The sequence below is a fragment of the Lathamus discolor genome, chromosome 3, assembly GCF_037157495.1.
Source record: "Lathamus discolor isolate bLatDis1 chromosome 3, bLatDis1.hap1, whole genome shotgun sequence".
In the NCBI taxonomy this organism is placed as follows: Eukaryota; Metazoa; Chordata; class Aves; order Psittaciformes; family Psittacidae; genus Lathamus; species Lathamus discolor.
This window is the reverse complement of record NC_088886.1, coordinates 24,217,445-24,239,249: the sequence shown is the minus strand read 5'-3', so window position 1 is coordinate 24,239,249 and position 21,805 is coordinate 24,217,445. Positions and strand designations below refer to the sequence as shown.

General features: G+C 46.1%; 3 protein-coding genes across 3 annotated transcripts in view; 2 read left to right on the top strand and 1 right to left on the bottom strand.

Moving 5' to 3' along the window:
- The first annotated feature begins 573 nt into the window (after positions 1 to 573).
- Positions 574 to 7,577, top strand: CACYBP (calcyclin binding protein). The gene is made up of 6 exons (XM_065674150.1): positions 574 to 682; positions 1,159 to 1,351; positions 2,048 to 2,144; positions 2,714 to 2,813; positions 4,114 to 4,208; positions 5,982 to 7,577. The coding sequence occupies exons 1-6, from the start codon at positions 662 to 664 to the stop codon at positions 6,139 to 6,141; spliced, it is 666 nt and encodes a 221-aa protein (XP_065530222.1). The 5' UTR covers positions 574 to 661; the 3' UTR covers positions 6,142 to 7,577.
- On the bottom strand, positions 7,451 to 10,523 carry MRPS14 (mitochondrial ribosomal protein S14). The gene is made up of 3 exons (XM_065674151.1): positions 10,420 to 10,523; positions 9,930 to 10,088; positions 7,451 to 7,964 (listed from the first exon to the last, which is right to left on the bottom strand). The coding sequence occupies exons 1-3, from the start codon at positions 10,462 to 10,464 to the stop codon at positions 7,782 to 7,784; spliced, it is 387 nt and encodes a 128-aa protein (XP_065530223.1). The 5' UTR covers positions 10,465 to 10,523; the 3' UTR covers positions 7,451 to 7,781.
- A 1,236-nt stretch (positions 10,524 to 11,759) lies between these two features.
- The window catches only part of TNN (tenascin N), a 30,950-nt gene continuing 20,904 nt past the window's right edge, over positions 11,760 to 21,805 (top strand). The window contains exons 1-3 of the mRNA XM_065674149.1: positions 11,760 to 12,035; positions 12,236 to 12,342; positions 13,191 to 13,323. The gene's annotated coding sequence lies outside the window, so the exon portion shown is untranslated. The remainder of the gene's footprint in view (positions 12,036 to 12,235; positions 12,343 to 13,190; positions 13,324 to 21,805) is intronic.

Genomic DNA, 21,805 nt, shown 5'->3' with positions numbered 1-21,805 from the left:
TGCTTATAAAAGACATCTGGAGACAGAGGCTGACACCCCCACTTCCCTGCTTGCTGAAAGATTGACACTATTTGGTTGGGGTTTTTTTTGGTTTTGGGTGTATTTTTCCTCCTTTGTTAAATTTTAAGGTCCGACTGGAACCTGGGGATGCAGAAACTCTTGTTCTTTCTGTTGCTCAGGACGCTGAGGTAACGGTGCTGAGAGGCACCTCACTATGTTTTTACCTTGACAACTGCAACCGAGGTTACGGTGCTCAGGAAGATCATTCCGGATCTCCCCGTCAGCAGTTACGATTGCGGTCACTCAGGAGCCGAGCCGAGCCGAGCCCGGCCCCTCCGCCGCCCGCCTCAGCCGCGACGGGTGAAAGGCGGCCCCCCCGCGCCGAGCCCCGGGACCGCCTCCCGGCCCGGGGCGCTCCCTGCGGGCGGCTTGAGCGGCACCGCGCTGGGGGAGGCGGGGAGGCCCGAGGCCCCACCCCTCGGCCATGGCCGCGGCCGCCTCACGGAGCGCCTACAGTGGTGGCGGCGGCATTGCGTCATTGCGGCATTGCGTCATTTCCGCGGCGCGCTGGGAGCTCGCGCGGTGAGGGGGAGGGGCGGGAGGCCGGAAGGTTCCAGAGGGGCCGTGGTTGCTGCCGCCGCCGGGGTGGGCGCACCGCGACATGGCTGCAGCGCGCGAGGAGGTGAGCACCCCCCGCCGTCTCCCGGGGCCCCGACAGGAACCGCGGCGGGGCGAGGCGAGGGGTCAGCGGTGCGGGGCGTAGGGGCCGTAGAGCGGGGTCAGCTGCTGCGGGGGGCGGCCGGCCGGGGGCTCTCGGCTTGGGTGTCTGCTGGGCGCCGCAGGTGTTCACCCCGAGGCGGTGCTGGGCGCTTCGAGCATAAACCAGAACCTTTCGTGGGTTTCTCTTGGTTTTATAATGGGTGGGAGCTTGAACCTTGAGATGTGTGCTGGCCGAGAAGGTAGAACGCGAGCGGGAGTGAGGAATCGGGGGCTGCACGGTTGGTGGGGTGGAGAAGGAAATGCAACAGCTGGCTCGGTAACCCTGAAACGGCTGCATCTGGGAAATGAGAAAGGCATCACTGAAAGAGCTCAGCCGTGAACCGAGAGCACAGATGCCTGTGGCTGACATGCACGTGTGGTCCTCTGTTTTTACACCAGTTACTGAAAGATTTGGAAGAAGTAAAAGAATTGCTTACAAAGGCCACGAGGAAGCGAGTTCGTGATGCCCTGATGGCAGAGAAGCACAAGCTAGAGCTAGAAATCAAGAATCAGCCTCCACCGAAGCCAAAAGATGCAGTGGAGGAAGAAAAGGTGTCACTGGGAGGGTACACGGTGAAAATAAACAATTATGGTAGGTTTGTTTTTCTGAACGCTTATTGGAGCTCCAGCATCTCTGAAGAGAATGCAAGACAGCATTAATGTGACTTACAGTTCCCACTTAGCATTATAAAGAAGGCTTCTTAAGTGATTATTTCATATTGGAAACCCCACTTGAAATGCTACTGCATGCTTAGTATGCTGTCCCAACCACAGTGTGTATTAGTTCTGTTTGTGTGATAGTAGGGGTGGGATGCATTAATGATCCCTGCCATGTACCTAGCAGTATTTTTCACTGCCCAGTGCTTAGCAAGAATGAGGAGTGAGCTTTAGCTTTTCTGCTTGCCATGTAAGTGAAAGGAGAGGTAATTGCTCAAGATACTTGTCCTGCAGGGAGTAGGGGAAAAAGTGGGTCAAGGAAACTGCAGCAGAAGCAGACAGCTGCCTCTGACACCCTCTCACAGACAGGGTTGCTCTCCTTTTGTCTGAGCTGGTAAGTATGTTTTGCTCAGAATCGGCAGGAATTAGGGAATAGGGCTACGTGTGAGGACCTCCTTTTACTCTCACATTATTCCCAAATAGTTTATATCTTTCCCTTATCTCTCTGAAGATTATTTTCGTAAGGCAGAGATCCTACAAATCACTAGGGGACTTTACAGAGGGAGCTGGAATGACATGCACAAAGGTCAGGGAGGAAAGGTAGAACTTAATCTATTTTTTCCACTTGCAGGTTGGGATCAGTCAGATAAATTTATTAAGATTTACATCTCTTTAAATGGAGTCCAGAAGCTTCCAGCTGAGAATGTGCAGGTGAATTTCACAGAGAGGTGAGTTCACCTTGTTGCACCACACAGCACAGGAGAGCATGGGTGAAGAACACCATTTGAAATGCAGGGATGTGTTGAGTGCTGTTCTGGATCAGCCCTTACTCCCCACCTCCTTTTTTTCTTTTTTTTTTTTTTTCTTAAACCCTGAGGGGTATTAGCTTTTATAGCACTATGTAAGAGTAGCTTTCCTTAGAGGGTATCAGGATATTTTCATTGTACAAATGCTTGTTGCATCTCATCACGCTTGCCAGGATATGCACTGTTAGCCCTGTTTTTTGATGGTAATAGAACGGAAGTGTATGTGCCTTTACAAGGTTGTAGGAGTTCAGGGAGGTAGAATGAACCCCCTGAAGGTCTCAGTTTGTTTGCAAGTCTGGATAGGTCCTTTTAAATCCACAGTATTAAATCCAACTGAAGATTTGAAAGCCCTGGGAAGAAAGTAATTCAAGCCTTTTGACATGCTTTCTCAAGGAATACGCCTGACATATTTTTTGATGTTGTTTCTGGTGGCAAGGCTCAGTAGTTTTGCAGTGATTGCAGTATTTGTGACCTCTGCTTTCTGGTCCCAGGTCGTTTGATCTGCTAGTGAAGAATCTGAATGGGAAGAACTACACCATGACCTTCAACAACCTCCTGAAACCCATCTCTGTGGAAGGCAGCTCTAGAAAGGTCAGTGCACATCATCTGTTAAGAGATACCTGGGTCCTTCACAAAGTACCATATTCATTGCCTGACTAGTTCAAGAGACTCAGTGCTAACCTTCAGTCCCCCTCTCTGCCTGTAAAGTTTCTTCCCTGTGAATGTGATTCTTCTTAAATTCTGATTGTCATAACTGTGGAATTATCCTCTGGAATCCATGGCCTCCTATTTCAATAGATCATGTCTAGCTATCGTATACTTTTTTTAAATACCTGTCCAACAGGATTTCAGAAACAATTAAGCAGAAAATTCCACTAAATACCCATTTACAGCCTTCTACTTTTAAATACCTCAGAGGAATTCTTTGCAATTTTAAGGTCTAAGAGATTTGTCAGGAGACCTGAATCTTGGGAAGCTTAAATAGGCTTAACACCTAAAACAAAGTGAAACCTCTCTGCCTTTGTAAGGGTGTGTTGTTCTGGAATTGAACACTGGCAACATTTTACTGCTGATTGCTGCAACTTGGGGGTTGTGTCCATACTCTGAAACTTGTAGCATTTTTCCAGGCTTAGGAACGTGTCAGTTACTTTGTCTGCGTTCTGCACAGTTGTCTGCTGCAGTTACAGACATCAGTTCTGAAAAAGTTATGGTTCAATTGGAAATTGCCCTAAAACTAGGGCAGTGTGAAATTAAAGCAACTGAAATAAACGAGTGACACTCTGGTATTTTTGTGTTGGTTTTTTTGGCATAGAATTGAGCAGTAGTCACGTACTTGCTAAACTGAACTAAAGGTCTGGCAGATTCTTGTCTGCTGTGGGATGCAGGAGTTATTTGTGAAATTTAGGTTAGGGTTGCAATTAAACAGGCTTTGCTTGTAACTGGCAAACATACTGCAAGATTAAGCAATACCCTAAAACTAATTTCTTATGCTTGGAGAAATAATTCGGTGGAGTCTCTACCTGAACTTGGTATTCTTAGAGAAGTCTAGTAAAGGTAGTCATCCTTTACCTGACAGTCCTAGGCACTTTTAGCATCCTGAGAATCACTAAATGGTGTTTCTGCAGCAGTGTAATGTTCTTCTGTATTGGTACTATAGTTTTGTACTAGTAGTATATTAATCATGCCATTTAAATTGTCTACAGTGAGGTTAATGCTTTGCACCTCAAAGCTCAGTGCATACTATAATTTCCTGTGTGCTATGTAATAATCAATAGCTGCGGTAAATGCTTCAGAGATCTACGAAGAGAGAAAGGTTTATGCTCTAAATTAACTTTATTAATTGTGGTTGCGACTAGCATTCTGAATTCATGTCTTGCTCTTCACCATGCAGATAAAGACAGACATGGTCCTTGTGATGTGTAGGAAGAAGCGGGAGGAAAAATGGGAATGTCTCACTCAAGTGGAAAAAGAAAGCAAAGAGAAAGAGTAAGTGTCTTTTCATCTCTCCATCTTGTTTTCCATCTCTTGTTCTCTGGCTTGCTTTGGGACTGCCAGGAGAGCAGATCTGTTATACTGACTGTGCAGTCAGGTGGTGAAAATTACTTTTTTGGGGGACAAGCCCCTGAGATGCTTAAGAATCATTGAGATTTTTTTTGCTATCAGTAGGACTGTAAGTTCAGGAGATACACTTTAAGTAGCTGCTTGCCACTTTTCTACTGTTTTATTGCTAATGATGAAGTCTGCATCACAGAAGTACCTAAGATAGATAGACCTGCAGAGTGTTAATCAACCAATTAAAAATTCTCTTATTTGATGGCTGCATTCATTGCAAAAATGCTCTAGTGAGGTTGACTTTTTTAGGTTAAGTGCATAACTGTATAGAAATACAGATATAATACTTTCAGCTGTGCTGGTTGAAATAATTATTCTTTTGCCACCTGTGTGTGAAGTGCCTGCAAAAAAAATCCCAGCATACTTTTGACAAAAGAGGCTTCTGCTTACTTAAGTCATTACACAAAGTCTCAAGCTAATTTGTATCACTTCAAAAGCTTGGGGGCAACCCTACAAGCAGCTTAGACACTGGATATATAAGCATAGTAAATTATGGCACAGAACACGTGAGGACAAGAGATGTTTTTATATATGGGTGTGTGTATATAAGTAGTATATCATGTAACAATTCTGTATTGTTTGTTTTGTTTTGTTTTTTACAATACCACACACATTTTCTTACCAGAAGAAGCATAGAAAAATTGACTTTTGAGAAAGTTAGGCCTGCCAATGTCTATTCATTTTCTATCTGTTTATAGAGTTTGCTAAAACTGATTAGTCCCAACTAACCGTACTTGGAGCAAAACTACCTTCCCCTCTTGACTGACATCACTGGAGATTAAGAGATTGTAACTTGACTACTAATGTAGGTTGTTGGAGGGACATGGTCATTTTGTTAAACCTGCATCTTGTGCAGAAGTCCTCCACACTACCCAGCCTGTCATGATCAGTATTTCCACCCTATTCAGTGTTGGGGATTTGCAGCATGGTAAATGAGTGGCTTCAGAAATGCACCTCCCAGCTTCCAAGACTGGTCTGGGGAGCTCACTCCCTCTGCTGACCTATTTTGATCTGTGTGTTTTTCAGATAGCTTGCAGCTGCACTAGTAACTACCTATGGGATTTTAGAAAACAGGACAGAGAGAGCCATGTTTGCCAAAGGGAGTATAGGCTTATGATAGAGGGCATGTCATATGCAGGTGCTTACCATGTGGGTGGCACTGTCAGTTGGCTTCTTGAGAAAGTTCCTTTGAAATGCAGTGTGTTAAAAATGAGACAGTGAACCTCTAGAGATAATCTGAAAAATGGGAAGTGGAAAATGCCTTTTGGCCTGTGAATGTGGTCACATTTCTATTTTTGTTCCCTTGTCACGTAACACCACAGACAGATACTGGTCTTTATGTGTCTGTTGCATTCCACTCCTACTTCCTAAAATTAATTTAGGGTGGTGCTTCCAGGGTCACGTATACTGCAAAATGCTTCTCGTCATCCTTAGTGGGACAGCTGTAGGTATACTTCTCAACTCGCATGTAATTTAAGGGTACTCTTTAGGATTCTCCCTACTTGGAAGCTGACTGAGACCATCACGATCTAGAGTTTGCCAGAGGAAAATCCTTGCTGTTACCAGGATGTTTCAAACAAATGCTAGTGGTTTTTTGCACAGAATTGTTAGATATACGTGATCTTCTTGCATGTGTTCGTCTTGCAGGAAAGCTGCCTATGACACCTCAGACCCTAGTGAAGGGCTTATGAACCTTTTAAAAAAGATGTATGCAGAAGGGGATGATGAAATGAAGCGCACCATCAACAAGGCCTGGGTTGAAAGCAGAGAAAAACAATCCAAAGGAGACATGCCAATGGATATTTGAAAGTACTCTAAGGGCCGCCTTAATCACTGATCTTCCATGTGAGACATGCTGTGCTGCAAAGATCATTGTTTATACAACCTTCTTCCAAGCAAAGACAGTCATTTTCCATTTCAGGTTGGAGACAATACTTAAATAAAATAGCTTATAAAGCATTTCCTTCAGTAGAGTGGTTCACCATTTCCTGAAGAGCGGAGCATAGGTATATCCTTACCCTTCCTTGAAAAAGCCTCTCAGATGAGTGGAGAGTGGTGAAACAACAGAATGTAAAAGTGTGATTTTTTTTTTTTTTTTTCTGTAATGAGATGTAGGGTGTATGTTGAACTGTAAACCATGTCACAAAGGGAGAGATGCTGAAGAAAGTAGAACCACTATCTGAAACACTTGACAGTTAAGCAGAACCAATACGTATTAATCCTGTGACATTAAAATTACTCTCAGAAATTAATGACTGCTGTTTAACCTCTTATGAATTTTTAAAGTAAGAACAGCTCTTCAGTGGGTACCTATGCTGTGGCCTCCTTGAGGGGTCTTTGCAGTGGCATCAGTCACAGGAGGGCAGTAAGCTGCTGATGCTGGCCACTGAGCTTGCCCTGGCTCTAGCGATGTACGAGGATGAGACAAGCTACACTTTATCCTATAAAAAAATTTCAACTATTTTAAGGTAATGGAGTAGTAAATATATTGAGATAGCTTACACTCCAAAATCTGACTCCACTAGGGCTGATGGGTTGCTGTCAGTTTGCTGCATGTGTGCCTTCCATCTGCTTGTAGTACAGTTGTACTTGGCCTGTTCACTGCAGCCTCTCAGCCCCAGTGCAAGGGAGGGGGACAGGGCAGCCATTTCCCCTTCATTGCCCCGCTTTGAAGAAGAGTACAGGGAAACATGAGCTTAGCAGCAGGCTTGTTCTTACTGTTTCCTTCCTGCGTCCTTCTCATGTGTCTCCCAAGGACAGATTTGTTCGATGTTACCTTATGAATTAAGGAAGCCATTACTCTCCTGTTATTGTCTGGACTAGGATTTGCTACCTTATTCTTAAAGCATTGGACTAAGTGGTGCACTACAAGCAGGAGATAAATACTAGCATGTTGTAGTTTCTAATGGGTCTGTTATTCACTTGGTCTGCTTGTTATTACACATATATTTTTGCATAGCAAAAGCATCTAATTTGAGGCCATGTTTTGTTTTCAGTTTGTGCTCACCCTTGTTTGGAATACCACTTTGCCCTGTTGTGCAATTCCATTTATGCTTTTACCCAAATTACCATGGTGAACTTACCGTACAGTGACAAAGTAACTGCTTAAACAAGCCTTGTGCTGTATGTCTTTATTTCTCATGTTGCCCTTATCACAAACCTCAGCTTAGTTCTGCAGCCCCCTGGTAGTGATTGTTTTTTGGGTTTTTTTTCCTCAAAATAAAACTGCCTCATACAGACAAAGTTTAATGTGGTTATGCTGTTTCTTGTCAACTCATACCAGCTGCTATCCAGTGAGTTTAATGCATCAGCATGGCTTCTCATCCCGCCTTTATCAGTTTGATACTGGTGCTGGACTCTCAGACAGGACAGTCTTGCTTTAACTAACTCAAACACAGACTGAACTTGTTTCGTGTTTTCAGCCTGAATGTATATCTATGCCGTGATCTACCACATGGCCCTCTGTATCCCAGACATCTCACCATGGTCAGCAAAATGGCGGAAAACTATTCTGCTGAGCCTCCAGCGCCGCTTCACCCCCCGAGGGCGGGATGTCAGGACACACCTATTGTGGATCCTCGAAGGGCAGCTATCCCGGGGCAAGTCAGCAATCTCTTTATCAGCCACTTCCTAAAACAGAAGACAACACCACAGAGTTACCTGTATTCACCAAGAGTTTCAGGGGGCTTATTGTCAGACCTCAGAATCTAGCTGTAGAGTAGATACTGCCACAAGCTGCTTTACTACCTCATAAGTACGCTTACCTGCCTTCACCCCTTCTTTCTGGGCATCCTAAGGGCAAATGTAAAATGGTTCACAGGGAGACCCCAAAGTTAACTTCATTACACAAACCAAACAGCCTGAAGCCAGTAATTATAGTTAGTCAAAATCCACTTGGCTTTCTCCTTATTGCAGGGTGGGCTAATCCTTTAAAAATGGGCTGAATTTAAATATATGTTCCTTATTAATTGCCTTCTTTGGTAACATGCTTTAATATACACAAAATCCCTTTTACTAACACCAAGAGCTGCAGCCAGAGGAGGACAAGTCCAAGTGTCAGACTCCTGTCTCCCTTTGACTCTTGCTGTCTCTTCTAATGAGAAGGCTTAAGATAGGTCTTTCTACACATAACTAAAGAGCTCACCAGTTTTCAGGAAACACCAGGTAGCAGCAATGTCAGAAAAAGTGAGCTCAGCAAGGAAATGCAGCCTAAAGGAAGTTGCTTGAGGCTGGATATGCATCCCTAACTGCAGCATTCTTAATATGCTATTTCCTGAAGGACAGAAGGGCTCAAAGAAGCCCTGTTCAGTCACAGCTGGAAGTGAAAGGAAGGCCTGAGGCTGGACTACAAACTCTCCTATTATGCTGCAGGAGAAAAGCAAGTGTAAGGCTATCTTCCAAAAGGATGTTTGCCTTCAAAGGGCAGCATCGTGACAACAGCATCGTGACTTTCAACTTCAATAACAGCAAGGTCAGGAGGACTGCTTGTCTTCAGAACATATTTCAGTTACTGGTTTTGTCCAGTTGCATATCTTACCTGTGGATATAGCTCTACGTTTATGTGCCCCTAGTATGGCCAAGCATTTGCAGTACTTTATCTACCTATTTAATTCCTAGGATTTTGTTTTTTTTTTCAGAAAGTAACCTCTGCTTTCAGAGAAAACTTGTTACTTAAAGTCTTTAAATTTGGAGCCTAAATAACTTCTTTAGGGGAGATAAAAGTTACTTTCCTGGAGTCTCTTTCTTCTAACTGCTCCTGTAACTTAGTGACTTCAAATGGTGACAAAAGCAGCTGAGGAACAGCAAAAGCAAGGCCAGCTGCAATCTGTGTTTTCATTCTGTAAGGACATCCACATAGACTAGGCTTGCCAAGGCAATAGTAAAGTCAATACATAAAAACAGATCCATATCCCTTCTCTCCAAGGATGTTTAAGCATGTAAGGACCTCCCCACAATTAGGTATGACCAGATCACATACGTACAGGAATATTTCTGACACGAATGTTTTTAATGATTAGTAAGGAAGGCTGTGAGCTGGGCAGTGAGTAGGTGCATTTTTAAGAACAGCTCTAGTGCTCAAATCTGTTGCAGCTCTTGCATGCTTGTAGCTCAGGCAAGAAATAAAATTAAGTACTTCTAATTGAACAAATTGGTGCTTTTGACTGGATCAGGCTTCCAGGTTTTTAAAGAAAAAAAAAAAATCTAATGTTTATTTGGGAAGTTCTACAAGTAACCATATAATATCCCATATTAGCAGAAATAAGGCAAATAGCTTTCTGAATGCATGATAGTGCAGCCAGGGGAGGGGGAAGGAAGGTAATTCATCACATGTAGTGTTACATAGACTGCTTACAGAAGCACTGGTTTAAAAAAAACCAAATCCACAAGCCCCCCCTCCACAGCCGCTAGTCAGGTGAGTACCCTGTTGTAAACACTCCCAAAAGGCTCTGCAGACGCTGGGCGCTAGCGGTAGCGATGCAATGTAGCATGGTCCTGGGCTAGTGACTTTGGGAATCGCAAACGTCCGTGACCTGGCACGGCCTCTCGGGTCTGTAACGCGGCCGCCGCAGCAAGGGCCGGGGGGGTGCCCGGTACCTGCAGCTCCTTGGGGAGGAGGGTGTTCTTCCGGATGGCGTTGATCCGCAGCCTCTCGTCCGCGTACTCGTATGCCAGCTTCCTGCGCTTGACATCCCGCAGCATCCTCCAGTCCACGTAGTAGCTCCGCACTGGGCTAGCGCAAGGCGAGGGGAGAACCTAATTAAAAGAACGAAGGCTGTAATAACACCCGCCTGCCGCACACTTTGCCCGACCCAAGTATGAACTCTTTCTACAAATGCCTCTTTGTTTGAAGAAATGACTTCTTCAAACGACTTCCTTGCTCCTGCCCAGTAAGTGGAACGTGTGATCCCCTCAGCTGACAGAAGCCAGCACGGAATTCACGACACCCGGGGCACGAATAACCCGCAGCTGCACCCACACCCGCGCTGTTGAACCGGCCGGTCTAACAAGCCCCCCATTCCCTGCCCGCTCCCTGGGCCGGCCGCAGTCGCGAAGGGGAGCCGGGCCGGGAGTGACCCGCGCTGACCTGCCGAGCGGCCCGCAGCGCCCAGCACACCGAGGACACCGCCATCTTCTCGCGGAGCCGAGGAGGGGCCACGCATGCGCTGAGACGCCGGCGGGTTGGGGTGGGTGGGTAGGGCTGCCGGTGCGGGGCCCAGGGCTCTCGGTGCGCCCCCTGCGGGCGGGCGGCGGTGCCTGCCCCGCCGGGGTGAGCTTCGCTCTCCGCAGCAGCCCTTGCGCAGTGACTATTTCCAGTGCATTTACGGGTGCAAAAAAGTACAGGGAGAATCCAAACCACTTTAGAGGGCTGTGCTGCATACCCCAGTGCTGATGCCAGGCCTCGCTGGCACCATCCGTCATTAGAGGGAGCTGGCAACTTCCACAGAAACCTCAGGATCCGACTCAAGGTGGACCACAAGGATCCTAGGTTGGAGAGGAAAGTCAGTTAAAATCACAGGGAAAAGAGTCCCACCAGGAAAATGTAATGCAAAGGCATCACACCGCATTTTGGGGTCCCTGTCCAGAAAAGCACATTTATCCTGCTGTGTATGAGGTTATCTGACAGCTGTCTTCTTCAATGTGGTTTTAGTTTTGTTTCTTAACAGTTTCTTTGCTTGCTTATCACCTAGCACTATTCCTAAACTTATATCAGCATTCTGCATTTTTTTTCAACTCATGAATTTTGGGTAAGTTTCAGCATTTAAAAACACCACTGAATAATCATAATGCTGAACAGTGAAAACTATGGGGAAAATCCTTCGGTTGCTCTAAGCTGCCCTGAAACTTTCCTGGTTTACCAACTAGGACTCCACTTAGGCAGCGTTTCAAATAAGTCTATGTCCCGATTTCAGGGAGAACACCCATTAGGTTTTGTCTGTTGAACGAATAATTTTGTTTACATTTTCTGTTCATGTCACCTTGTTACCTACACCCAAAAATTCCAGCGAGAAGCCAGATTCTCTCTTTTTCTCATGCTGCTTTTTGTCTGTGTGCCTGGCCTTTTACTTCAATGCCTGGTACATTATACTGGTTCTGAGGTACACAGGTGTAACCTGGAAGAAGGGGCCAGATTGGCAGGCTAATGCAGTCAAATTTTATTATGCATGCTGGAGTGAGCAGCAACAGGTTCCTCAATAACTTACCCACATAGGCTGATGGGGCAGGTGATGGTGATCAGTGCAAAGAAGCCATTTTTGGTGTTGATGAAGTGGTTAATTCTCCAGAGCCTCTTCAGTTTCTGGCTGCCTTGCCAACCTAGGTGTTAGCTGTCCTGATGGTTTTTGTCCTGTGGATGTGCCAGGCTGAAACCACTAATACCTGTTACACAGAGCATTAAACAGGCATAGAGGGATAGCTATGTTCAGTTTTCCTTGCTTTAGATGGGTCTCATGAGCCCCAGAGAGGTGAGATGCTTGTCACTGGCTCTGTTTCCCATCTCTCTGTGCTCTCTTCATACTCTGAGAAGAGGAAAGACTGCTCTTAAACTTGCATGAGAGAAACTGCAGCAACAGACAATTCTCAGTCTGTGGGCTGCAATCCTGAGAGCATCCAGTTCAAAACTCGGGCTGCTTGTGGCCATGCTTCCTGGTGATATTGTGTGTTGATGCATGACTGGCTTGAAAGGTTTCTGGTGTCTGCAGGGTGAGAATTTCAAGCTTTGTTTCCTGATGTTATGATCTATAATTTGCTATTTTTTCAGCTTTCCAGCAATCTGTAGAATATTAGCAGGGCAAATAAAGCAGAGAGACAGATATGATCAAAGGTGATTTGGATGTTAGAGTGTGCATTTTTTTCCTACAATATTTTGTTCCACTTCCCCTTGGTCTCCCTGTGTTTGCTAGGTGGTCCGGCTGAGTGAGGAACTAAGGAGTATGGGAAGGAGAATCATTTCTTCAGCCAGGGCTGAAGAAGCATTGCCTGTGTCACCAGTACTTTTCCAGCTGTGGAGGTGAAACTAGTTGTGTTGCACTGCAGCACTGCCTTTCCCTTTCTGTAGCAGGGCTGCCTAGGACAGAATGTTTGGTACATACAGCTTTACTAAATGCAAACTAAGTGAGAAAGCTTGGAGCCTCAGTGTGAGTTGGTGGTATTTGCTGTGTTCAGCACCGTAAGTACACTCTCTTCAACTTCACCCCCATTGCAGTGACTGAGATTGGCAAAGGCTAATGAGGCATGATTTAGGCTGCTGCCACCTTCAGCTCCCTCAGCACAGCCGAGGCTGCATTAAGCAAAGCAGATGGGATGAATCTGAGAGAGTTTGTTAGCTGAAAACTGAGCTCAATAATGCACATGGTTAAAATAATCATGCAGGTACTTTAACAATGCCTACAAAATGTAATTTGCTTTATCTTAAGTTCTCAAGGTTAGTTTGGTTTGGGGTTTTTTGTTTGTTTTGGGTTTTTTTTGGGGGGGGTTAAGTATTACTGTGCTGGGTAAGTGCAGTATTGTGTTTACTGCTGGTTTTTAAGGTGTTTTATTTTAACTTTCTGTGTTACTCCAGCTGAATTTCACATCATTAGTACTACAAATGTGCTTCTCAATACGTGGGCCTCAGAGATAATTCTGGGATGTTTGCCGCCAGATTTGCAGGGCTGGAAAGGCTTTCTGGCTTTTAAGTAGAAACAGAGCATAAAACAAATAGGAGATGATTCTTTATGCTAGTGTGACAGACTGATGCTGACTAGGGCAATTGCTCCCAGGGCCAGCATGCTCCTTAGGTGGTTTATGCAAGGGAAACACCCCAAGGCCTCTATTGGTTCCTTTCATCTGGTCAATGGGGACTTAAATTCACTGCAGGGACTGCTGCTGGTTTCTAGCTGGAGTGGGAAGAGGAGAGGACTTGGTGATCTTCCAGCTTGTTCAAATTACCTTTGCAAGTGGTGGCTGCATCAGAAGGGCTCTGAATCAGACAGATGAAAGTACCTGAAAGGTAAGGGAAAAGTATTTTTATTTCTTACGAGATTTCTGTTGCTTGCTCTGAATGAAAAACCCAGCCAACTTTTCTTTTGACTTCCTATAGCAGATGCCCTCCAAGGCTGTGAAAGCCTTACACAAACATCAATAATCCTGTATTATGGGCATGTGTTATTACTTCAAAATGTATGGTAGTATTTAATGCTACTCCATTTCAAAGGGCTTAAGTTCTCCAACATCATATCTGATAAAGTAAATCAGAGTTTTACTTTTGGCTTTAATAGAGCTAGAATTTAACTTACAATTATTGTAGAATGCTTGTCCCAGTACTTTCTATTTTAGGGTCAAATTTCTGTGTGACAGCAGCTGTTTTAAAAGCCCTTTCTTTTGTTATGAGATTATACTGGAATTTGATCACATGTAATTGCAACAAACACTCTTGATAATTGGTCAATATTTTCTTATCCAAAAGCTCTTCCTATTCTTTCTAGTACATCTTTTCACAGGCTCAGTGGTGGAAAACAGCAGAAGTTCTTTGCTACGCGTAATATTTACACAATATAAGTACTTTATCGATTATATTATTTATAATATAAATTTCATTAATTCGATAACTAAAATTGACCAAATGCAGGAGTTACAAAATTTTTGAGCTGTGCAGGCAACAGAACAAAGATTTGTTTCAGGAAAGACAAAGTTAACTTAGAGTGGAAGCTAATGATTAACTGCATCATTTTTTAGAAAATGCATATATATAGTAACAAGCAAATGTGCAAATACTGTTAAGTTCCTCTGCACTTTCTAATGAGCATGTAGGGTTTTGGAAGCAGCCTCATTCATGTATGAGCAGTTAATACATTTTGCTTATCAGACACTGCAGAAGAATTAGTGTGAAAGGTAAGGTAAACATAAGGATAAATCTAGAAGCACAGCACCTACCTGGCTGGCTGTACCTCTGCTTTTCTTTTAATTATTTCAAATAAGTAATGTTCATTCAGTCTAGAATTAAAAAAAAGTAGATACTTGTGAAAGAAATAAACTTGCTAAATTAATGGGTACATTTTTTTTGTTGGCAGTCATTGGTTGCCTTAATTACAGCCATTACTTACATAATATTGAAAACAGAATGCTGGCTGGCTTATTACAGTGGTTGCACTGAATTACTTCTATGACCACTATCAGAAGAAAGGAAACTTGATGCAGAACTTTCTAAAGGATGTGAGGTTTGGAACGGTAAAATATTTTCACCGCAGAAAATAGAGACAAATAATCCTATTGGTTAAACTAAATTATACTTAAGGAAAGTCTGTAAAATTAATAGCTTGTCTTAGCTGAATGCTTCACTGAGAAAAATGTGTAAAGCAGAAGGAAAATGGGCTAGACTTCTTAGCCCATTAATAGTAGTAGTAGTTAGTGAACAGTAGTATCATCATTTTGTGTGTAATCTGGCCCTCCCTATATTTTTATCAGACTGTCAAGAAAAAATAGTAGCCTCCAGTGAATGAGTTCTGCTCTTTCATGTTACTGACTTGTCATTCTTTATTGCTAAAAGCGTTACAAGATGCAGGGATCATGGCTGTGTTCTAACTTACTCAGAGATGAGCTGGTTTATCAATTTCTGTGCTGTTACATCTACTTCTGTATCCAAGAACACAACTTTACCATGTGCCTCTGCAGGTGCATTTGCTTCTTTACAGGCTGCTGCTGAGTGCTTCCATGTTGTCATCTCCATACTTTCAACGGCATGGCATTCTACAGTTGACATCTATTTGAGGGCAGAGCACATAAGGGATATCAATCACTGATAATGCTTGTGTCTCCTGAGCTTAAATGATACCTTCCTAGTGTTGTTCAGACAGGTCTGTTGCTGCTCTTCTTGGGACCTACTGAAGTAAGTGATGGCTGTTTGGATATCGGCAGCACTTCTGTGAACTTGCTGAAGACTCTGACGTGTCTTCTAATACTTCTTGTTTCTTTTGTATTCCTCAAAAACCTCCCCTGGTTAAACGTGCCAATTTTCTAACTTAGCAATTGGAAAACTGGCAGCTCTCATGTCTCTTCAACAATTTGGCACCTTCTGTTCTAGCCCTAGTGTGCAAAAAGCTGTGCCCAAAAAATCGCACGTTGTATTCTCCCTTAGTGCTTACAAAGCTCAGGTCTCACCCCATGGCTCCTTTCACTGCATATCCTTTTTTCCAGGCTGTTTTTCTACAGCTTCAGTGTGTGTTGCTTCTAATGTTGTGCTGCATAACTGTTGCTGCTTGGATATGTACATCGTCTACTCTGCCCCATTTCTCAATCTTTGCTTTTATAATTCTCTCTCTCTTCTGCAACCCTGGAGCTGTTCTAGACCTGCATTTCCTTCTCCTGTAACTACAAGTTTCCCTTTCTCTCCCCACTCCTATCTCATGTTGCCTGGGTGTCACCCTGCACACTGCCTACATCCATGCCTTCATCAGCTCTTGCCTCGATTGAAGCAGCTTCCAGACATGCATCTCCTGTGGCTGGTTGGGTGCTAGCAGAAGACAATACTGCAAAGGCCTATACCCCAGACCTTCAAGCACTGACCTGTAGGATGGAAAAAGACTTGGAGTTAGATCATTAGAGTCTTTCATATGAATACAGAATCACAGAATCACAGAATCCCAAGGGTTGGAAGGGACCTAAAAAGATCATCTAGTCCAACCCCCCTGCAAGAGCAGGGTAACCTACAGTACATCACACAGGAACTTGTCCAGGCGGGCCTTGAATATCTCCAGTGTAGGAGACTCCACAACCCCCCTGGGCAACCTGTTCCAGTGCTCTGTCACTCTTACAGTAAAGAAGTTCTTCCTGATGTTAACGTGGAACTTCCTATGCTCCAGTTTACACCCATTGCCCCTTGTCCTATCACTGGATATCACTGAAAAAAGCCTAGCTCCATCATCCTGACACCTACCCTTTACATATTTGTAAACATTGATGAGGTCACCCCTCAGTCTCCTCTTCTCCAAGCTAAAGAGACCCAGCTCCCTCAGCCTCTCCTCATAAGGGAGATGTTCCACTCCCTTAATCATCTTTGTGGCTCTGCGCTGGACTCCTTCAAGCAATTCCCTGTCCTTCTTGAATTGAGGGGCCCAGAACTGGACACAATATTCCAGATGCGGCCTCACCAAGGCTGAGTAGAGGGGGAGGAGAACCTCTCTTGACCTACTAACCACTCCCTTTCTAATGCACCCTAAGATGCCATTTGCCTTCTTGGCCACAAGAGCACATTGCTGGCTCATGGTCATCCTCCTATCCACCAGGACCCCCAGGTCCCTTTCCCCTTCACTATTTTCCAGCAGGTCAACCCCCAACCTGTACTGGTACATGGGGTTGTTCTTCCCCAGATGCAAGACTCTACACTTGCCCTTGTTAAATTTCATCAAGTTTCTCCCCGCCCAACTCTCCAGCCTGTCCAGGTCTCGCTGAATGGCAGCACAGTCCTCTGGTGTGTCAGCCACTCCTCCCAGTTTTGTGTCATCAGCAAACTTGCTGAGGGTGCACTCAGTTCCCTCATCCAGGTCATTGATGAAAATATTAAACAGCACCGGTCCCAGCACCGACCCCTGAGGAACTCCACTAGTCACAGACCTCCAGCTAGATTCTGCGCCATTGACCACAACTCTCTGCCTTCTTCCTTTCAACCAGTTCTCGATCCACCTCACTACTTGATCGTCAAGCCCACACTTCCTTAGCTTATCTATGAGGATGCTGTGGGAGACAGTATCAAATGCCTTACTGAAATCAAGAAAAACTACATCTACCGCTCTACCATCATCCCTCCACCTAGTCACTTCCTCATAGAAGGCTATAAGGTTGGTCATACATGACCTCCCCCTCATAAAACCATGTTGGCTGTTCTTAATGACCCCCTCATCCTTGATATGCCTAGTGATGGAGTCAAGAATAAGTTGTTCCATCACCTTTCCAGGGATGGAGGTAAGGCTGACCGGTCTATAATTACCCGGGTCCTCCTTCTTGCCCTTCTTATAGATTGGTGTGACCTTTGCCATCCGCCAATCCTCAGGCACCTCGCCCGTTTCCCACGACTTACCAAAGATGATGGAAAGTGGCCTAGCAATGACCTCCGCCAGCTCCCTCAGCACCCGTGGGTGCATTCCATCCGGACCCATCGATTTACAGATGTCCAGATTGCATAGCTGATCCCTAACCCAATCCTCATCTACCAAAGCAAACTCCTCCTTTGTCCTGACTCCTTCTGGGGCTATAGAAATCCGGGGCCCTCGGGGAGAGTCTGCAGGAGTAAAGACAGAGGCAAAGAAGGCATTCAGCACCTCTGCCTTCTTTATATCCTCTGTCTCCAGGGTACCCACTTCGTTCAGCAGTGGGCCTATATTGCCTCTTGTGTTAGTTTTATTTGCTATGTATTTGAAGAAGCCCTTTCTATTGTCTTTAACCCGACTAGCAAGATTGAGTTCCAAGGAGGCCTTAGCTGTCCTAATTGCCTCCCTACATCCTCTAACAACTGTCCTATATTCCTCCCAAGCGGCCAGCCCCTCCTTCCATAATCCATAGATTCTCCTTTTCCACTTGAGTTTGCCCAGCAGCTCCTTGTTTAACCACGCCGGTCTCCTAGATCCCTTACTTGACTTCCTACTTATTGGGACGCTCTGATCCTGAGCTTGGAAGAAGCGGTCCTTGAATGCTAACCAACTATCTTGAGCCCCTTTACTGCCTAGTACACTTTCCCATGAGACCTCCCTTAGCAGTTGACTGAAGAGGCCAAAGTTGGCCCTTCGGAAATCCAGAACTGTGGCTTTGCTAGGTATTCTATTCCTCCCACACAGGATCCTAAACTCCACCATCTCATGGTCACTGCAGCCAAGGCTGCCATTGACCGTCACCACTTCGACCAAACCCTCCTTGTTGGCGAGTACTAAATCTAGCAGCGCTGCTCCCCTAGTTGGTACGTCCACCATTTGCATTAAGAAATTATCATCAATGCACTCGAGGAACCTCCTAGACTGTGAATGACTGGCTGTGTGAGTCTTCCAGCAAATATCGGGGTAATTAAAGTCCCCCACGACGACTAAGGCATGTAGTCGCGAGGCTACTTCCAGTTGCCTGTAGAAAGCCTCATCAACTCCTTCGTCCTGATCAGGAGGTCTGTAATAGACCCCCACAACTGTATCACCCGTGCCAGTCAGCCCCTTGATTCGTACCCACAGACATTCCACTTGCTCCTCATCCGACCCCGGACAGAACTCAATACATTCTAGTTGCTCTCTCACGTAAAGAGCCACTCCACCACCTCGCTTTGCTGACCTATCTTTCCTAAAAAGGACATAGCCATCCATGACCACATTCCAGTCATGTGAACTGTCCCACCATGTCTCTGTAATCGCCACTAGATCATAACCTTTAGCCCGCACACAGACTTCTAACTCCTCCTGTTTATTCCCCATGCTGCGTGCATTGGTGTACAGACATTTCAGGGAGCCAGTCCTAGTACCCTTTTTCCCCTGCGGGACAGGGTCTAAAAAGCTATCCTTTCCCACAAGTGAAACAAGAGATTGATAGTCCTCCTTAGCCCGCCATCCTTCAATCCCTAGCATGTTCCTCTTGGGCTTGTCCCCAACAGGCCCTGTTAAATCCCCTCCCCCCTTCATAACTAGTTTAAAGCCCTGTCAATAAGCCCTGCTAACTCCTGCCCCAAAACCCTTTTTCTTCTCTGGGACTGGTGTATCCCGCCTGTCACCAGCAAACCAGGTGTCCCATACAGCAGCCCGTGACTGAAAAACCCAAACCCCTGCCTTTGGCACCAGTCACGTAGCCATACATTAACCTGCAGAGTCTTCTTATATATCCCTTCACCCTCGCTTGCAACAGGTACGGAGGCAAACACCACTTGCGCTCCAGACCCTTTAACCAGCCGTCCCAGGGCCCTGTAGTCTCTCTTCATTGCCCTTACGTTCCTCGTAATAATTTCGTCACTGCCAACCTGAAAAACCAGCAGTGGGTAGTAGTCAGACGGCTGCACCAGTTCAGAGAGCTTCTTTTTAACATCTCTAATCCGAGCCCCAGGCAGGCAGCAGACCTCCCTGTGGGGTGGATCCGGTCGACAAATGGGCCCTTCTGTTCCCCTCAGAAGGGAGTCACCCACCACAATTACTCTTCTTTTCTTCTTGGTTGGAGAAGTTCTGAGGTATGTGGGTGAGTGACTAGCCCTGGGTGACTCACTAGATAGATTTGCCTCACCATCTCCATTCACCTGGCCCTGAAGTTCCAAGACCTCGTACCTGTTATTCAAGGGCAACTGGGAGGGAGGAAGGGATTGTGAGGGTTTTCGCTTACCTCTCCGAGGAGGAACCTCCCTCCATCCATCCTTGTCCATTAAGCTCTCTCCTTCTGTCTGATGGTAGGAGGGAAGGGGATCCATATCTTGTTGAACCACTTCCCTCTGTCCTTGCCTTAGGGCGTGGTTCCACCAATCTATTTCACTTTCACACTCTCTAATGGCTCTCAACCTTTCTACCTCCTCCCTCAGTTCAGCCACCTGCCTGAGCAGGTCATTTATTTGCTCACAGCGAACACAAGCAGTATCACTGGCTCCCTCCAATACAAGTGCCAGGCTCAGGCATTCGCTGCAGCCAGAGACCTGCACAGCTGCATGTCTGCAGGAAGGCTCAGTCTGGATACCCACATTAGTACTCACTGCAGCTTTCGATCGTGTTGTAACCATGATCTATCTGGTCAATCAATCCGTCTACGTCCTCAGCACTCCTTCCCCCTCCTGTACTCCAGGCGAGTCCTCTCGATGAGGCGGTTGGAACGCTTCCCTGCCCGCTCGCCTGCCCGCGCGAACTGCCGCGCAAACTGCCTCGACCCTCTGCCTCGACGCTCTCTGCCTCGACCCTCTGCCTCGACGCTCTCTGCCTCGACCCTCTGCCTCGACGCTCTCTGCCTCGACCCTCTGCCTCGACGCTCTCTGCCTCGACCCTCTGCCTCGACGCTCTCTGCCTCGACCCTCTGCCTCGACGCTCTCTGCCTCGACCCTCTGCCTCGACGCTCTCTGCCTCGACCCTCTGCCTCGACGCTCTCTGCCTCGACCCTCTGCCTCGACGCTCTCTGCCTCGACCCTCTGCCTCGACGCTCTCTGTTTGCCGGCTCTGTTCGCCGCGCTCCCTGGGAAAGATTTTTATCCACTCCCAGCTGGTGCCACTCCTCCTGGCTCCGCCCCCTGTGAGTCAGCCCCTCGCGGGAGCTGAGCTTCCGAGTCCTGGGCAAGTCCTGTTGAGGACTTGAGGCTCCCTCCTCAGTGGCTCTTGTCGCTCTGAGGTGAGGCTCCTGGACGCTGATCTCTCCCCTCTCCGCTCCGGTGTTGCAGGCGTCCTCTCTCAAGCTACTCACCTCAGCAACTGATCGAGAGTGGCTGTTGGTGGCCGGTTTGAATCTGCCACCGAGCCTCCTGGCTCCGCCCCCTGTGAGTCAGCCCCTCGCGGGAGCTGAGCTTCCGAGTCCTGGGCAAGTCCTGTTGAGGACTTGAGGCTCCCTCCTCAGTGGCTCTTGTCGCTCTGAGGTGAGGCTCCTGGACGCTGATCTCTCCCCTCTCCGCTCCGGTGTGTAGCTTTGATCATCCCATGCTTCCTTTGCAAAGGTTGGAAAGATATGAGCAGGGCTTCTGCTATCCTTTTCCTTAGAAGAATATTCTGTGCCTAGTAGATCTGGCTGTTTGGCATTCTTTCCCAGATTAGTCCTTTCCCTAATCTGCTGTTATTGCCAGTCATACATATGACATGATATTCTCCATGAAGAATCGGTTAATCACACCCTTTTTAACAGCAGGGGAAAATATCTTTATTACATGATGAAGAAGCCAAAAGAGCTGTCCTCTTTCATTACGCTTAACAGAAATGCTTATATTCAGGGTTTTTTCCTCCTGAATGATTTCTAAGCCCAGGAAAATCTGAGATCAATTTGCGGTTCCCATGAAGCCCTAATTAGTAATGACATCATGTTCCAACCCAGAATGCTCTTCAGCACTTGATGCTGAGCGAAGGGATTCTGTGCATGTGCCTGTCTGGGGTGGTAGGACTGGTTCTGGGGGAGTCATCTCCAGGGGTTAGGAGATAAATCCCACAACACAAAGCTTTTGGGGTTTCCTGCAATGGACTGGTGAGGATCTGTAGAATTTAGACATTAAATTTGTTCACAGCTTTGAAGCAATCTCTTACATCTTCATTTGTTTCATAAGTCTATGCAGCAGAAGAAGAAAGATATACTTGGTTTCTGTGTGTCTTTGAGGGAAAGAAGCCTTGGGAAACAGAATAGCAGCTGGGTCAGCGTGGGTCACAAACAGGTATCTGCAAATTCTCAGGAGACAGAGACAGGGAAGAAGCCCTGCCTCTGCAAAGCAGCATACTTCCTCCCCCCCTTTCTTTTACTGTTAGTTAAAGGTAGGTAAGTGCTGAATGGAGGGGGAAAAACCCAACCAAACTGCTATTTGGGAATAA

Bases quoted from the DNA above. Each gene is read 5' to 3' on its own strand.
- MRPS14 (XM_065674151.1), bottom strand. From the start codon at position 10,464: ATGGCGGTGTCCTCGGTGTGCTGGGCGCTGCGGGCCGCTCGGCAG. The intron at 10,089-10,419 runs GTCAGCGCGGGT...TCTTTTAATTAG, and splicing joins CGCTGCGGGCCGCTCGGCAG to GTTCTCCCCTCGCCTTGCGC. The intron at 7,965-9,929 runs GTACCGGGCACC...CTTCTGTTTTAG, and splicing joins TCCTCCCCAAGGAGCTGCAG to GAAGTGGCTGATAAAGAGAT.
- CACYBP (XM_065674150.1), top strand. From the start codon at position 662: ATGGCTGCAGCGCGCGAGGAG. The intron at 683-1,158 runs GTGAGCACCCCC...TTTTTACACCAG, and splicing joins TGGCTGCAGCGCGCGAGGAG to TTACTGAAAGATTTGGAAGA. The intron at 2,145-2,713 runs GTGAGTTCACCT...TTCTGGTCCCAG, and splicing joins CAGGTGAATTTCACAGAGAG to GTCGTTTGATCTGCTAGTGA.